The 18,076-nt window shown below is 49.4% G+C and overlaps 1 protein-coding gene across 1 annotated transcript; it reads right to left on the reverse strand.

The window, feature by feature from the left end:
* Positions 1-1,936: 1,936 nt before the first annotated feature.
* On the reverse strand, positions 1,937-17,724 carry LOC146028258 (homeodomain-interacting protein kinase 2-like; the record flags this gene model as incomplete). Its single annotated transcript, XM_083158302.1, has 6 exons — positions 1,937-2,525; positions 3,359-3,543; positions 3,967-4,041; positions 4,281-4,394; positions 5,717-5,840; positions 17,153-17,724. Coding segments are annotated over 6 exons (1,641 nt in total), but the record flags the coding sequence as incomplete, so codon positions are not given.
* Positions 17,725-18,076: the final 352 nt, after the last annotated feature.

An 18,076-nucleotide genomic window follows, 5' to 3' on the forward strand; every position in this document is an offset into this window, starting at 1 on the left:
CCGACCGGGGACAGCGTCCCCACTCGGATGGGTGGGGTAGTCAATGGGTAGGAGGAGCGGATACCGTTGTCGAGTTAGGCCAAGTTACGTATGCTAGTTTGGGGTGGAGTTTGGGGTTAAATAGCCGTTCTTTTCTGGGCCACCATTAATAAAAAATTAATAATTAATAAATAAACTACAAAAATAACTTAAAGATCTATAAATAAATCAGCTAACAGTTTCTGCCAATCCACGTCTCCGAGTCTTTATTTCATTAGAGTGTTAAGTATTTGGTTATCAAGGTGCACATACAAGGTCACACATCAGCCATTACAATGTTTAGAACAACGCAGTGGCTGGATAGACAGGGAGTAGTTTAAACATGATAGGCTGTGTGTGACAAGTAGGTCATGTGACTCGGGGACCCTATTAGATCTGTGGGCTGGCCTGTTAGCTGGGAATATTATAGCTGGGAAAGGAGGAGTCTGCCTCTCTTTCCAGAAAATTCTCCCGCCCTCCCTCCCCTTTTTTCTTCTATGGTTCTTTAGAGGGTGTTTTTTCATACTAAGCGCGTTAGCTGATAGGCGGGAAAGAACGGCTAGTTGATAGATTGTAAGACTTTTCACAAGTTATGTTTGCTGCGTAGTTGGTTTGTTTCGGTGCGCTCGCCTCTCATTGGCTTAGGCCTTCGCTGGATTACCCGACCGGGGACAGCGTCCCCACTCGGATGGGTGGGGTAGTCAATGGGTAGGAGGAGCGGATACCGTTGTTGAGTTAGGCCAAGTTACGTATGCTAGTTTGGGGTGGAGTTTGGGGTTAAATAGCCGTTCTTTTCTGGGCCACCATTAATAAAAAATTAATAATTAATAAATAAACTACAAAAATAACTTAAAGATCTATAAATAAATCAGCTAACAGTTTCTGCCAATCCACGTCTCCGAGTCTTTATTTCATTAGAGTGTTAAGTATTTGGTTATCAAGGTGCACATACAAGGTCACACATCAGCCATTACAATGTTTATATATCACCTAGGGTATAACATCCAAGAAAATACCACCAAATAGATACAGTAGACAAAAAAGGTGTTAACACACAGCGCTCAATGTATAACCTTAAAAGAACAATACAGATATCACCATTTCTTTCCAAATAGATTTTGCATTGGAGATTTCTCAGACGAGTGATAGTATCTGAAAAGATAACCACCAATTCTCACATAATATGTGAGTTGGTGGAATAGAGGACAATCATAGTGCAGGTTATCTTTGGTTAAAAAGAGGTTTTAATACAAGTCCGCACTTACAACAAGTAGACTTTTTCACAGCATGTATGATAAAACCCTCAGGCAAAGCTGCTGACAATCAGATGGAACAGGAACAAAACAGCATCGATAGGTCCATATACCAGTCCGGAACCAGATGATGGAAAATCTTTGCTGTACCGCCTTGTGGATCGCCAGACAGCCTCTTCTTCCTGGGGGGTCGTCACATCAACACTCAACGCGTTTCGATAATCTTCTTCAGGAGTGTATGATACACTCCTGAAGAAGATTATCGAAACGCGTTGAGTGTTGATGTGACGACCCCCCAGGAAGAAGAGGCTGTCTGGCGATCCACAAGGCGGTACAGCAAAGATTTTCCATCATCTGGTTCCGGACTGGTATATGGACCTATCGATGCTGTTTTGTTCCTGTTCCATCTGATTGTCAGCAGCTTTGCCTGAGGGTTTTATCATACATGCTGTGAAAAAGTCTACTTGTTGTAAGTGCAGACTTGTATTAAAACCTCTTTTTAACCAAAGATAACCTGCACTATGATTGTCCTCTATTCCACCAACTCACATATTATGTGAGAATTGGTGGTTATCTTTTCAGATACTATCACTCGTCTGAGAAATCTCCAATGCAAAATCTATTTGGAAAGAAATGGTGATATCTGTATTGTTCTTTTAAGGTTATACATTGAGAGGTGTAAATTAGGCATAATATTTCTCTGCTTCCAAACGTGCGAGAAGGCGCAGTATGTCTCTGGTTTCTACATGTTGAAAAGGCCGTTGCTGCACCCGAGGAGGCGAGATATGTTGATGCATCTGGCAAGATGGTTTATGCTGCTGCATGGGAGGAGGCGGGATATGTTGATGCATCTGGCAAGATGGTTTATGCTGCTGCATGGGAGGAGGCGGGATATGTTGATGCATCTGGCAAGATGGTTTATGCTGCTGCATGGGAGGAGGCGGGATATGTTGATGCATCTGGCAAGATGGTTTATGCTGCTGCATGGGAGGAGGCGGGATATGCTGCTGCATTGGGCGAGGCGGGATATTCTGCTGCATTGGACGAGGCGGGATATTCTGCTGCATTGGACGAGGCTGGATATGCTGCTGCATTGGGCGAGGCTGGATATTCTTCGGCATTGGACGAGGCGGGATATGCTGATGCACCGGTTGAGGTTGCATCTTCTGCTGCACCTGAGATAGCTTAGTTGCAGTGCTGCAGTTATCCATTGGCCTCTTGCATATTCTCATATTCCGGACACAACTGTCTATACTATGATATAGAGAGAGAAAGAGGGACGTTATAGAGAAGGAAGGACTCAATTGTGCATTGAGACGAAAATGGGAAAGGAAGATGGAAGAAAGACACATGGTCACTGAGTGAACAAGAAATCATATGAGGCAGAAGAAAGCCTTCACACTATACAGAGAATATTCTGTCTCAGATCGAGCAAAGGACAAGGCATCCCTTATCTAAATAATTAATTCATATCTATTAACATTTAGTTATACACATATGTATATGTACAGCTTCAACCACTACATTGTCAGCTGACCCTCAATATCTGCATTTTACCCGTAAAATAATTTTCTGGGACCCCTGTCACCCCACTACATGAAATAGCCCCACATGCAGTAACATGACTTCTAAGTAAACATTGATTTACATTTTGGGCTGCAGACAGTTTGGAAGTAACGCTGCCAATTTGCCTGTACCCCTATATTGCTACCACTATGTTCCCCAGTGCCCCCTATATTGCTACCACTATGTTCCCCAGTGCCCCCTATATTGCTACCACTATGTTCCCCAGTGCCCCCTATATTGCTACCACTATGTTCCCCAGTGCCCCCTATATTGCTACCACTATGTTACCCAGTGCCCCCTATATTGCTACCACTATGTCCCACAGTGCTCCCTATATTGCTACCACTATGTTCCCCAGTGCCCCCTATATTGCAACCACTATGTTCCCCAGTGCCCCTTATATTGCTACCACTATGTTCCCCAGTGCCCCCTTTATTGCTACCACTATATTCCCCAGTGCCCCCTATATTGCTACCACTATGTTCCCCAGTGCGCCGCAAAACATCAAATAAATTCCGTACTATGAGCAGTGTTGGAAATCCTTGAAGTGGGCCATGGTGAGAAACGGGTGCCTCAGAGCCTCACTGGGTGTCATTCTTGTAGCCGCATTCAGGTCCAACATCTTTTTCAGCAGATCAACCAGCTGTCTTCTGTCTGCCCGCTCAACAACAAAGTCAAAGCCATCAAGATCTGTTCGCTCATTCACCTGCAAAGAGACCAAGCGGACATGTTACGTCAGTAATGCAGTCTGTCCGTCTGTAGAGAATAACAAAACCGATAAGCCCCCAGGCTCTGGCTCCCATAACACCTCTGGCAAAAACCCTTGCTCACCACTCTGGATATCCAGAGATGGAACACCTAAAGTCACACGCTGCCACACACTGTCCCATCAGGTGCTCTATGGAAGCCAAAGTATAACTTTTACAGGTTTACAACAAATCAGATTCTACCTATTATCTCGTGGAAAGTGCTAGATAAATGATAACTAGAATCTGATTGGCGGCTACTTCTGTGAACCTACACTTACATATACACATGTTTGTAGAGTGCACATCTGTGCCGCAAAGTACATACATGAAACCTTTAGAGCGAGCCAATATACCCCAAACAGTGTCTCATAGGGAAGTACCTTCGGTAAGTCATCCAGACTAAGAAATCGGTCATCGCTGAACTCCTGTGATTCTTGGCTACAGTTTTCAGGTCTCTGCGTCAAAGAAACAATTGTTAGAGAGCAGAGAACTATACGTGCTGGAGATCTGACATTACTGGAGATCTGATATTAATAACATATAGTATATAATATAGCTGAGCAGAGCGGACTATGATGTCACTATATAGTATATAATATAGCCGAGCAGTGCGGACTATGATGTCACCTAGATGTCACATTACTATGTATCCTATTTGCTACACAACATGGATTAAAAAGGAAAGTTTTCCTACCTTCAGCCACCACGGAGAAGCAGGAGAGTCACGATGGAAGAACATGGTGGTTTTTCTCCCTGAGTTGAGAGTGTTTTTTGGCGGCAGCCCCTGGGTCCAACAGATGAATCTGATCTGTGTGGATGCACATGACACGCATTATTACACAAAAAAGACAATTACAAACACCTTGAGCAACAACTAGGTCTAGGGATGGCCATCGTTTCAAAAGTAAAACTGGCCATCGATAGTGTATAACTATGCAACGGATGACCAGCGATGTTTTTACATATCGATGGCCATCCCTAACTAGGCCTCAAAACGGGACCCCACAGCACACAAGGTCCAGGATTCCAGAATCACCAGGAGAATGGCCACCTTGTGATTTGCAGTGTGGTGCCGCCGCTGATGTTGGACTTCAGAGAAGAAGTAATGATTATATGGGTGCAGAGTATGCAATGTGGTTCTCCCTGGTCTGACGAGCCCTGTGGTCCCACAGGCCTATACTTAGGATGGGAAACGGTCATCTGTCAGACCAGACTTAGGTCGACAGTCATTAGGTCGACCCCGGAAGGTCGACTGTCCCCAAGGTCGACAGGGTTAAAGGTCAACATGGCTCAAGGTCGACATGACTTAAGGTCGACATGGTTCTAGGTCGACAGTCATTAGGTCGACATGAGTTTTCACTGTTTTTTGAGCCGACATGTGCCGACAGGCGGTATTTCATGCCCTACCATCCACTAGGGCTTGGTGGGAGATTAAAATAGTGTGCCGAGCACAGCGAGGCACCGTGCCCGAAGCATTGCGAGCGATGCAAGGGGCTGCTGTTCAACTCCAACTGTGTCCATGTCGACTGTGTCGACATCCGGGTCAAAAACCAGTGAAAAACTCATGTCGACCTAATGACTGTCGACCTAAACCCATGTCGACCTTGGCCCATGTCGACCTTAAGTCATGTCGACCTTGAGCCATGTCGACCTTTAACCCTGTCGACCTTGGGGACAGTCGACCTTCCGGGGTCGACCTAATGACTGTAGACCTAAGTCTGTTCTGACAGATGTACCGCTTCCCTTAGGACACGCAGGCATCTACTGAGGCTCGAGGAAAAGAAATTCCAAACTGAATTAAGAAGAAGATTCTTCACCATTAGAGCAGTAACATTCTGGAAGTCATGGCCGGTGGGGGTGGTTACAGCAACTGTTAATGAATTTAAATCAAAATTGATTTCTGGCCACTAAGGGAATCCTAAAGATATGACTTACTCGAGTCAGTGGTTACAAGTCAGATAGGTTGAACTCGATGGACTAATGTATTTTTCAGCCTTAATTACTATGTATGTTACTATGTACATATGCACATGGCACTCTTTGCACCTTATATAGATACAGCACTGAATAGTTCAGTGTATACATATAAACCACATAGAAAACATGATTATCTGGCACAGCACTACCTACCTGGTCATATTCCGAGCACCCAGGATACAGGGTGTACCCCAAAAACAGCTCAGCCATTATACAGCCCAAAGACCACATGTCAATGGCTTCATTATACGGCGAATCCAGGATAACCTCTGGAGACCTGCAAAGTTCAGAGTAAGAGAATGAAAAAGTGATAGACAGAGACAATTTATTTAGCATCTTCTAGAAGATAATAGATCAAATCTGGTTGCCATCCCATATTCAGTACATCTCCCACCTTAGTGCAGAGACACAGACGGGAGTAGATCCAGACTGAGAAAGAAAAAGAGACAGACAAAGCAGAGGGAGAGAGAGAGAGATGGAGGTAGATCCAGAGAGAGAGAGAGAGATTGTGGGAGGGACAGATGTACTAAGCTTTGAAAATTGACAACATGGAGAATGATAAATGACCAACCAATCAGCTTCTAACTGTTATTTTTCAAACAGCCTTTAGCATGATAGTTAGGGGCTGATTGGATGGTACTTTATCACTCTCCACTATATAATTTTTTTGTGTTTACTACATACTGTATCGCCGAGAGAGAGAGGAAGAGTTACATGTTAAACACTTTAGCATTAAGTAAATCACCTATGTGTCGATAACATGATGAGTATGAATGTATGTAAATACAGACAGGTGCACACATATAATACAGAGATAACAGAGCCAAACCCGTGCACTTCTTCTGGCCTGGGATGACAGAGCTCAGACATACTCTTCTTAAGGGGCATGCTTATTATGACCCTAAAAACTAGCATCCTTTCATGCCACATAACATGTCAATATGGACTGCTTTATCTGGGCAATTTACAATTGTACACAGCAGTAATGCCAAGTCGTCATAGCAAATGAAATGAGCAGCATCCTAAGTTACATACTTGCCTACTTTTGAAAAGCAAAATGAGGGAGATTTTAGATGCTAGCAAAATGCACCGAGCGCAACGTCGCGCAACATTGAAGGGGTGTGTCATGTTTCAACCAAAGGGCGTCTCTAGTGACACATATGGGCGTATCTATTTCCACCCAGGGGTGTGTCCTGCAGTGGCTGGTGAAAAAAAATATGAAGAGCCGCATACCACCAGAGCAAGTATGTATATGGACACCCACCCACCCCCCCCCCCCCCCCCCCCGCCCCGTGAACCTGCAGGCTTTTAGATCACATCTAGCTCTTGGGAATCCCATATGAGAGGCCACAGTTCTGATTATCTGCAATTATGATTATGATATCCACATCTGATTGTGGAATTGTCAAGTCATCTGGGGTCACAATAGGTTTATCCCTTTAAATTATGACAATTTTAAATTATAAAGGTTCTGTGGCTGGCTGACTTTAAGCCTGCATTTCCCCTGGTTTCAATCATCCGCAGAACCTTTGTAATCCATGAGTGTCGTGGTTTAAAGGGAAAGTATGGTAAAGCCTAGGTCAAAGACTTGTGGCATAAACTGCGTAGGCTGGTGTTTCTTCATATAAGCACTGAAATGCTAAACCAATTCTAAGTACCCTGCATATTCCTATGCAGTAGGGCAATAAACAGGTATATCCAGAAAACATGCAATTGGTCCACGAGGGGTGCGAGATGCAGTGCGTTGATACATAGCAGCAACGAGCCCAGAATTGTATTGACCCTTCAGAGTCTCCAGTTTGCAGATCTCTAGGATTGAATCTCCCCTGGGAAGATTTCATTCCAGTGGCGTAACTACAAAATTTGCTCCCCCAAGCCAAAACATTTCCTGTGCCCCCCCCCACATAGCATTCTGGTGAAACAAAACAGGGTTGTTTCTAGACTATATGGCTCCCAGTTTTAACAGTAAAAATGTGCCCCACATACAGATATTTTAAAAATAAAGAATGCACACATTTCAAAACGTACATGCGGCCTCGCTTCAAGGGGTACTGCCCTTTCCAAAAATACCGCACACTGCAATTCCCATTAACAATATGTCACCCATCGTAATATCCCTTAAACAGTATGCTACACATCGCAATGTCCATTACACATCATGACACACTGTAATGCCCATTACACATTATGCCACACACCGCAATGGCCATTTCACAATATGTCACACACCACATTTATGTGGTGTGTTCATTTATGAAACAATGATGGGAAAAAAAATTCTGTTTACACTGAAAAGCATATTTCTCATTCTTATCTATATTATCTAATACAAGGGGGTGTTGGCACAGCGCAGGGAAGCCGAGACTAAGGGTTAGTCACAGGGCAGTGAAAGCTGGACTATAGGGGCACAGGGAGGGCAGGGCTAGGGGGGCACAGGGCAGGGAAACCAGGGCTAGGGGGGCATACGCACAGAAAAGGGAAGGCAGGGCTAGGGGGCACAGGGCGAATAAGGCAGGGCTAGGGGGGCACAGAGAAGGGAAGGCAGGGCTATGGAGCACAGGGAAGGCAGGGTTAGGGGCGCACAGAGAAGAGAAAGCAGCGCTAGGGGGCACAGGGCAGGGAAGCCTAGACTAAGGGTTAGTCACAGGGCAGTGAACGCTGGACTATAGGGGCACAGGGCAGGAAACCAGGGCTAGGGGGCACAGGGAAGGGAGGATAGGGCAAGCGGGGGCATAGAGCAGGGAAAGCAGGGCTAGGAGAGCACAGGGAAGGGTGGAAAGGACTAGGGGGGCACAGGAAAGGGAAGGCAGGGTTAGGGGGGCACAGAGAAGAGAAGGCAGGGCTAGGGTGCCCTGGGCAGGGAAGGCAGGGCTAGGGGGGCACAGAGAAGAGAAGGCAGGGCTAGGGTGCCCTGGGCAGGGAAGGCAGGGCTAGGGGGGCACAGAGAAGAGAAGGCAGGGCTAGGGTGCCCTGGGCAAGGAAGGCAGGGCTAGGGGGGCACAGAGAAGAGAAGGCAGGGCTAGGGTGCCCTGGGCAGGGAAGGCAGGGCTAGGGGGGCACAGAGAAGAGAAGGCAGGGCTAGGGTGCCCTGGGCAGGCAAGGCAGGGCTAGGGGGGCACACGCACAGAGAAGGGAAGGCAGGGCTAGGGGAGCACAGGAAAGGGAGGAAAGAGCTAGGGGCACAGGGAAGGCAGGGTAAGGTCATACAGAGAAGAGAAGGCAGGGCTAGGGGGCACAGGGCAGGGAAGGCAGGGCTATGGGCCACAGGGCAGGGACGGCAGGGCTAGGGGGGCACAGAGAGGGGAAGGCAGGGCTATGGGCCACAGGGCAGGGAAGGCAGGTTAGGGGGGCACAGAGAAGAGAAGGCAGGCCGGGCTAGGGGGGCACAGAGAAGGGAAGGCAGGGCTATGAGCCACAGGGCAGGGAAGGCAGGGTTAGGGGGGCACAGAGAAGAGAAGGCAGGCCGGGCTAGGGGGGCACAAGGTATGGAAGGCAGGGCTAGGGGGGTACAGAGAAGGGAAGGCAGGGCTATGGGGGCACGGAGAAGGGAAGGCAGGGCTATGGGCCACAGGGCAGGGAAGGCAGGGTTAGGGGGGCACAGAGAAGAGAAGGCAGGCCGGGCTAGGGGGCACAGGGTATAGAAGGCAAGGCTAGGGGGGCACAGTACAGGGAACGCTGGAGTAGTAAAGTAAGGCTGTAAGAAGGTATGGCGATGAAGTGCTAGTTCAGCCAACTTACTTATTTCTCATGTTGCCATGGGGGTTCCTCCTGCAGCAGAGATCATCAAGGAGCCTGCAGGCACACACGGAGACACCTCCTCCCTGCTCCCAGTAGTGCTTTGCAGGAGGAGGGTCTCACACAGACAGCAGCACTGCCTTATGGAGAGGCAGCTGAGCTCTCCTGCCACTACAATCTGCTGCTGTCTCTCCCCGGCGGTGTCTCCCACAGGGAATAATCGCTAGTAACACACAGCTCCCTGATGCTGCTGTGCACTGCAGTGTGAGAAGGAAGTTCATCTCACACTGCACACAGCAGCATCAGGGAGCTTAGTAACGATCTTCCTGCCTCCTCCTCCCCCAGGACATGACAGCCCGACAGCCCCCCTGTTAAACTCACTGCTGGTCCCGGCTCCCGCTGCCACGCACAGTCACAGCTGCTCCTCTCCGCGCTGCCCCCCTACTCAGTGCGCTTCCTGGCTCCCGCTCACTCTGCTGCCGCTCGTTGAAGGCAGCTGCCGCACCACGGCTACCCACACAGCCCCGCACGGTACCCGGCACAATCAATGATGTCGCGCACTAGGGCCCCGCCCCCGAAACATGACGCTCGCGCATGCGCAGTCCACTTTTGGGGGGGGGGAATGGATCAAAAAAACGGGAGGAACGGAGGGCTTTGCGGGAGAGCGGGAGGAGGATTGAAAAAACGGGAGACTCCCGCTAAATGCGGGAGGGTAGGCAAGTATGCATTAGGGAGCATGTGACTCGGGGATCAAATAAACTGCTTGGGAATGGCAGAGCTAGCTGAATATGGGGTCAGGAAAGGGAGGAGTCTTCCTCTCTTTCCTGCTGAGATTTTGGTGAGTGGACGTTTCTCCCTTGAGCTTCCACTTGTCCTAATTTAAGCACCTTTCCCTCTGCTAGCATGTCCTCACGGTCCCCACGCCCACGGCGTTCTGCCAGGCTGCCTGCCCGTTTTGCTGAGGATGCCCAGCTGCCCGCCGCCACGCTTACCGCGCGGTCGCCCGCGGCAACGGCGTCCGCGCCTCCCGCAGGTCGGCGTGTGAGGAGGGCTGTGTCTGCTAGCCCCAGCCCCCGGGCTGCGGGTGCGGCTGCAGCCTCCTCCGTGTCGGCTGGTGGGCGGCGTGGAGCCGTGTCGCGGTGCGCGTCCGCGGGTGGGCGTGGGTCTAATGCTGCCTCAGCTCCCCCGGCCCCTGCTAGGAGTCGGCGGGGGGGTCCCGGGAGGGGTGAATCCGCGGGGTCCCAGAGGAGCGTGTCTCCTCTGCCTGATAGGGGCCTGATTCAGAGCATCCAGCCTGCTGCTGGGGCTCGGAGGGCATTGCTTGTGCGCATGCCAGCTAGGGCATGGGGAGGTGTGGGGGCACGGCGGTATCTGGGAATATCGAGGGATTCCCCACCGGGGTCACCGAGGCCATATATGCCCACCTTGCTGGGCAATAGGTCCCGGCTTGCCGGGGGGTGACGCTGCGGAGGGGGGTCCTGGGCGTTCTGGACATGCTCGGGGCAGTAGCTCCGCCCGCGGGGGTCGACACGGTCGGAAGACTGGTCGGGGCTCTGCAGTGGGATCTGCCGACATGGCCTTTGACCCTGAGGCCCTCTCTGCTGCTTGGTCCTCGGTTTCTGGGGCTCTGGCTCCTTTGGTGCAGGCAATGCCACGGGACGCGAGGGGTGACGGTGCTAGTGGGAGCTCCCAGTTCATGCGGGCCATCCAGGATATGGGGGACGCAGTAGCGGTGCTGGGGGGGAGGTCTGCCCGTAACCCCAATACCGTTCATTCCACCCCACGGCGGGCCAGTAGGCGGGGTCCTTCATGCCGGGCCTCAGGCTGCTCAGCCCCCGTCCCGGATGAGCATGATACGGCCATGGAGGAGGATTTCCCAGATGTCGACGATGTTGTCGATGAGAAGGTCGACACGGCTGACGATGCCGACACGGATGATGATACCTGGGCTGCTCAGCCAGAGTCGGCAGGTGAGGCCTCTGATGAGGACGGGGAAGGGTCTGCTTCTGGGGGGTCTTCAGGCAGTTCCCAGGGTACCCGATCCACCTCTTCTTCCTCTTCTTCTGCTGGTGGGTCTGACCAGGGCAGCACGGCGAAGGCCCGAAGCGGGCCGCCAAGTATGCTAAGAAGGCCGCAGGGCGCTTGGCGCAGGGGACAAAACGGAGGAAGAAGGCGGCCTTATCACGCAAGAGGCGTAACCTTCCCGGGGTGGTGCACTGTGACTACACGGCAGTGCTGAGGGGCCTTAGAGAGAGCTGTAGGGTAAAAATTCAGAAAGGAGATTTTGTGTATGTGTTTAGCCTTACGGAGGAGTCCAAAATGGCGTTTAAAGAGGCCAAGGGTAAAGGGGGGATAGGGGCGGAGGCGTACCGCTCCTACGATAATTGGCTGGCAGGTTTCTGCGTCTTCGCGGCCTGCTACCTGGAGGACAGGCCAGAGGAGCATATGAATGTCATAAGGTACATCCATATGGTCCATGACATGCACCTCAAGTATGGGGGCACTGCTTGGCGTACTTACGATGAGCAGTTCCGACGCAAGCAGGATTGCTTGCACATATTGGACCTGGGGTGTAAGGATGTGGAGATGTGGAGGTGTGGATGGAAGTGGTCAGGGTCCATCTGAGTGCAGTCGAGGGTGTGGCTACAGCGGCAGCCGCGGCCCCCTCCACTGCTCCCAGGGTTTCACCGGGCACCCCACAAGCGCAACGTCCTGCCCCTGGGGCCAGGCCTGCGGGAACAGGACAGGCGAAGGGGAAGTGTTTTGCCTATAACAACAACTCTTGCCAGCTGGGACAGAAATGCAGGTTTAAACATGTCTGCATCAATTGTTCTGGGAACCACCCAGCCTCCAATTGCTTTCGGGGGGGGGGGGTCGCCTCGGTAGAGGGGCGGGCGCAGGTTCCTCCTCCAAGGCGGTTCCCTCCGGGAACCCTCGATAGGGCTCATACCCCGGTTAGGGTCGAGGCGATGGCCGGCTGGCTTAGTCGATACCCAGATAGGGCGACTGCAGAGTTTTTGTTTCAGGGTTTTAGTCAGGGGTTCCAGTTGCCAGTTCAGGGTGTAGTTAGAGGGGGCTCCTTCAGAAACCTGCAGTCTGCTTGTTCACTCCCTGAAGTGTTAAGGGATAAAGTGGACAAAGAGTTACAGTTGGGGCGTATGGCTGGCCCTTTCGATCAGCCCCCAGTTGATGGCTTGGTTATCTCCCCCGTAGGAGTCGTGCCCAAGAAGGTCCCTGGCAAATTCCGCCTAATTCAACATCTGTCTTACCCTGCGGGTTTCTCTGTCAATGACGCCATCCCAGAACCGTGCTGTTCAGTGGCTTATCAGTCATTTGACGACGCCCTGGCTATGGTTAGGTCATACGGCGCAGGGGCCCTTATGGCTAAGATCGATGTTGAGTCCGCATTCCGGCTGCTCCCATTGCACCCCAATGCTTTCAGGTTAATGGGCTTTCGCATAGGAGAGGAGTATTTCATCGACAAATGCTTGCCGATGGGGTGTTCAGTATCCTGTGCCTTTTTGGAAAGGTTCAGTACCTTTTTGCATTGGTGTGTGGAGCAGTCGTCTGGGGAGAGCGGGATCGCTCATTACCTCGATGACTTTCTGTGTGTGGGGCCGGCTGGGTCCACCGGTTGTGCAGCCATCCTAGAAAATATCCGTTCTCTTTTCCATCAATTCGGGGTTCCGATTGCGGAAGAGAAAACGGAGGGCCCTGTCACGTGCCTTTCCTTTCTGGGGATCCAGATTGACTCAGTGCAGGGGCTTTGCTCGCTGCCACTGGATAAGGTCACGAAACTCGGGGAGGCCATAGAAGTGTGTCGCCAAGCCAGAAAAGTCCCATTACGTCAAGCTCAGTCTTTGCTGGGGCAGCTGAATTTCGGTGCAAAGTTATCCCTATGGGCAGGTTGTTTTGTAGGAAGTTGGAGCGTGCCACTGCTGGGGTGGCCAGAGCGCATCACCTAGTCCGCCTGTCGAGCGAGATCAGGTGAGACCTGGAGGTCTGGGCTGCATTCCTCCAGCATTTCGGATCTGGTTGGCTCCGGTAGTGGACAATCTTCAGTTGCAGTTGTTCACTGATGCCGCAGTTTCCACTGGTTTCGGTTGTTTTTTAGCTGGTAGTTGGTCTGTTGCTCCTTGGCCCTCTGTTTGGTTTGAGTCGGGCCTGACACGTGACTTGCTGCTGTTGGAGTTGTCCCCCATTATGGTTTCCATGGAAATCTGGGGGCCTCGCCTGGCAAACAGGAGTCTGCTTTTCTGGTGTCATAATTTAGGGGCGGTTCACGCCATTAACAACCAGAGGGCCAAGTCGCTTGTTGTGTTGCGCGTGTTGAGCCATCTGTTTCTTCAATGTTTGCGCTTCAACATATTGTTCAGGGCGCAACACGTGCCCGGGGTCGAGAACCTATTTGTTACCCCCAATTGTTTGTGACTCTTCCCTTTTGTGTCCTGGTATGGCTTCAATTGTGATTGAAGCATGTCTCCGGCACCAATATGTGCCACAATCAGAATCTAAATTTTTTTTTCTTTTTTGGCAGATCCTCTAGTCCAATACCATGTCCCTTCATAACAATTCAACCGTACTAATGGCTTCTTTTTTCTTCTCCTTTATAGGTGTGGGGTACGATAGGTTAAAGGTGTGGGTAGTGGGTCACTCCTTTATCTATTGGGCTGCTAGGTTGGTTGCCTCTGGGGGGGGGGGGGGCCTGAGTTTCCTTGCTCCCAATACATTAGGTGGTTGGGTATTAGGGGAATGACTTGGGGCACCCTGAATTCATTCCTTATGGTGAATGTTCGCAGGTTTGGGGTGCCCGAAGTCCTGGTGCTTCATCTCGGTGGCAACGACCTCGAGAAAATGTCCCAATTGAGATTGCGGGCCCAGATCCTGAGTGATCTGGAGGAAATTTGTGCAGCCTGGGCACACTGTACGTTAGTGTGGACTTTTATTGTGCCTCGTATCTGTTGGAGAGGGGCCAGAGATGCTAAGGTGGTTGACGAGGCCAGACAGAAGCTTAATTCGGCTGTTACAAGGTGGGTTTTAACGGCCGGCGGTGCTGTTATACCTCATACTCGGATTAAGTTTAAGTGCCGTCACCTGTATAGGCCTGATGGGGTTCATTTATTTCCAGAGGGGCTGTTTATGTTTCTGGAGGATCTGCTTCTGGTTGTTGCTTGGGTGTCTTAGACTGGTGGTGGGGCTGTACCCTGGGATCAGGGTTCATGCCTTTGCGGGAAAGAACGGCAGGTTAATAGTTTATTAGCCTCCACAGTAGCGCACGCAGGGGGGGTTTCCGAGTACCCAGAAACCCCCCCAGGAGTCTTTTTAAAATCGGACCTTGGGAACCGAAGATATCTGACTTCAAAGCAGTGGTCCCCATCCAAGCCTGTTAATTGCTCTTCCCAGTCAGATATTTCAGGTTTTTTCTGACATAGAGTTTTTCTGGGGGTATATCCCAAAAGCTGGGACTCTCCCCCTTTGAAAGACACTAGAAGCTTGTCTCTACTGTGCCCAGAACCAGAGATATCAGCCTTCCAGCAGCTGGTTACTGCTCCAGCTCCACACACCTGGTATGTAGTTTTATATACTCATTGGCAGATTGCTCTGCCTCCTGAACTCTGATCCCCTAGTCCCCAATACCATTTGGTAGGTGAGATTCTCTAGTTTTTAATTCCATTAAAAGCTAAGAAATCTATTTCCGGGAACTGGAGATATCTGCAGTCAAGCAAGCTGTCCTCCCACCAGAAAATTATGAATAATAAGCCCACTCCACTATACACCCCATCTCTGCATATTAAACATCCTCTACCACCCTGGAAGTTATGTATCAGGGCCCCTTCTTTCAGCCCAATGCCCCCTTCTCCCACCCCATCTCCCACCATTTGTGCAGTAAAGGGGTAATTAGTGGAAATTACTGATCCAGGCCGTACAGGCAGAGCGGTTGATATAATACCCCTACCACCCGCGGGACATCAAAGCATATACTGGGTCACCTAAGTGTCCATCTCCGTGCTTTGCTCCGCCCCTCTGGAAACCCCCTTCTGAAAATCCTGCGTTTGCCCCTGTCCATTACCCGTTTATGCAACGTATATAGATTGTTTTCGGTGCGCTCGCCTATTCATTGACTTATGCCTTTCGCTCGATCTCCCGCTTGGGGGCAGCGAGACCACCTGGCTGGGTGGTAGTCAATGTAGTAGGTCGAGTGGATACCGCTTGGTAGGGTAGTTTGATTACGTATGCTGAGTTTGGGGGTGGAGTTTAGTTTAGTAGCCGTTCTTTCTTGGCCACCATTTATTTAAATTAGTTTAATCAAATCAAAAACTAGCTTAAATATTCAAATAATAAATCAGCTAACAATTTCTGCCAAACCTATGTCTCCGAGTCTTTATTTCAGGTTTAATGTTAAGATAAGTTAAGTTAAGGTTTAACATGCTAGAGGTACACACACATGAGGTGCTAAAATGTTTAAGAACAAGCAGTGCCAGCAGTTAGAACAAGCAGTACCAGCAGTTAAGGGCCCCATACATCAGCAATTAATTGTGACAATTTTCAGATATGGAGATGTGACAATTTTCAGATATGGAGATGATTGCCACAATTAATTTTAGATGTGTGGGCTCCCCCTTTTGGCAATCCCAATCAAAATCGCCAATCGATTGCTTAATCAGGTTTTTAAACATGTTTAATAATCTGGTATTATCTGCAGATCTTTTTTATATGTGTGGGCATTCCCAATTCGTCTTCTCCATCTATTTACATTATGAACAGCAATCGATTGGGCAATTTCCAGATATGAAGATGCAATCTTTAGATGGAAAAATCTGCCGATCACTGAAATAAATCTGTAATGTGTGGGCAAAGTCAGATAGATTGTAAAATCCATTTATCTGGCCAAAAAATCCCTGGATCTGGAAATCCATAAATTGTGATTGCTGATGTATGGGGCCCATTAGAAAAAGCATTGCCAGCAGTTAGAACAAGCAGTGCTGGCAGTTAGAACAAGCAGTGCTGGCAGTTAGAACAAGCAGTGCTGGCAGTTAGAACAAGCAGTGCTGGCAGTTAGAACAAGCAGTGCTGGCAGTTAGAACAATCAGCCACAGTGCTGTTGGCCTCTCATGCTCTTGTAGACAGTAACTTATCCATTAAATCCTATTCATCTATTACCTTTACTCAGGGCCTCCAATAGGGGGGTGCTATGGTTACAGCTGTCGGGGCCCGACCTCTGGAAGGGCCCAGGCAGCTCATTTTGACCGCCACAACCCCCCAACTGCCTCCGCTGTGCTGAACAAAGCATGTCCCTGAGCGCAGGCTTATTCAACCCAGGACGCTGGCGGCCAATTAAAATGCTGCACCAGCTTTTGAGTCAATCAGAGCTTGCGTGGCAGCAGCCAATCAGAGCGGCAGACGGTACGCAAGCTCTAATTGGCTCACCAGCTGGTGCTGCATTTTAATTGTCTGCCGGGATCTTGAGTTGAAGAATCCTTTGCTCTGGGACCTTTGGGCTACAGCTCAGCAGAAGAGGAGATGGGGAGCAGGAGCCAGGTTATGGTAAGTCAAGTGAGGAGGGAGAGGGGGGGTTTGGGCGACTGGAAATGAGTGCCGGGCCCCAAAATTCCTGATGGCGGGCCTAAATTTACCGCTTTCTGACAGCATCTACAAGAACCGAGCTATGTATAAGAGTAACAGCGATAGTTACTCAGCAACAGAAGCACAAAAGGAGTTATATAACACTGACACAAACATGAAATAAAGTAGTATACAAGATCCCACCGCCATATTATTCCTCATGTTACATAAAACTGCTGTCCTGAGATACTAATCTGAGTCTTACAAGGGGCTAATCTGACTATGTCTCACCTGTAATACCTGGTTGTCACATAGCTGGGATGCTTTGCATTGGACTTCACTATGGCAGATCCAAAATCAATGACCTTTACCCTGTTAGGCTCTTTTATAGGGTCCACCAGCATTATGTTCTCGGGCTTTAGGTCTGTGTGGATGATGCCCAGGGTTTTCATCTTGTCGAGAGCAGTGCACACTTGGTGTATGATCGGTCGGATGTCTACAAGTGGTGTTGGCTTGAACCTATTCTGCCTCATAAATTGGTAGAGGTCCTGTCCCAGCAGCTCATAAACAATGCATGTGTGGTTCTTGTGGCTAAACTTCTCATATGCTTGAACAATGTTGTATTCATATGCTCCATTCCTGTTGAGCCACGTCATTATATTTGCCTCCATTTGTCCCTCCTTGGCAAAGTAAGGGGTGTTCTTAAAGATCTTAATTGCTACGTTCCTCCCGGTGCCTCTTTCGCAGCATTTCACCACCTTGCCGAAAGATCCTTGTCCCAGAAACTCTAGCACTTGGTATGAGTGTTTCAGGGAAGAAAGTACTTCATTTTGCACAGGGCAGTAATTTTCATCACTGTTATAATAAAAAAAAACATAAAGGGATAAGGGTCAAGTTTATCAGTACAGAACTTTGCATTTCTGAGATGGGATTTATGGGAAGTTAGATTTGGGTGGGGGTTTTACTTCAAAGTGAGATCTATATTGAAGTGTAAAAATAAAGCAGCCAGTATTTTCCCTGCACAGAAACAAAATTACTCACCCAAATCTAATTCTCTCTGCACATGTTACATCTACCCCCCTGCAGTGCACATGGTTTTGTCCATCTAAGAAGTATTTTGTCAGAAAGAGTGAATCAAAATAAGGCCCAGAATCATATTGGTTGCCATAGCAACATCACATGTGAAGTAGAATACACATCTTAGTAAATTTCCCC

The sequence above is a fragment of the Crinia signifera genome, chromosome 1 (genome assembly GCF_055691185.1).
Source record: "Crinia signifera chromosome 1, ASM5569118v1, whole genome shotgun sequence".
NCBI classification, from domain to species: Eukaryota; Metazoa; Chordata; class Amphibia; order Anura; family Myobatrachidae; genus Crinia; species Crinia signifera.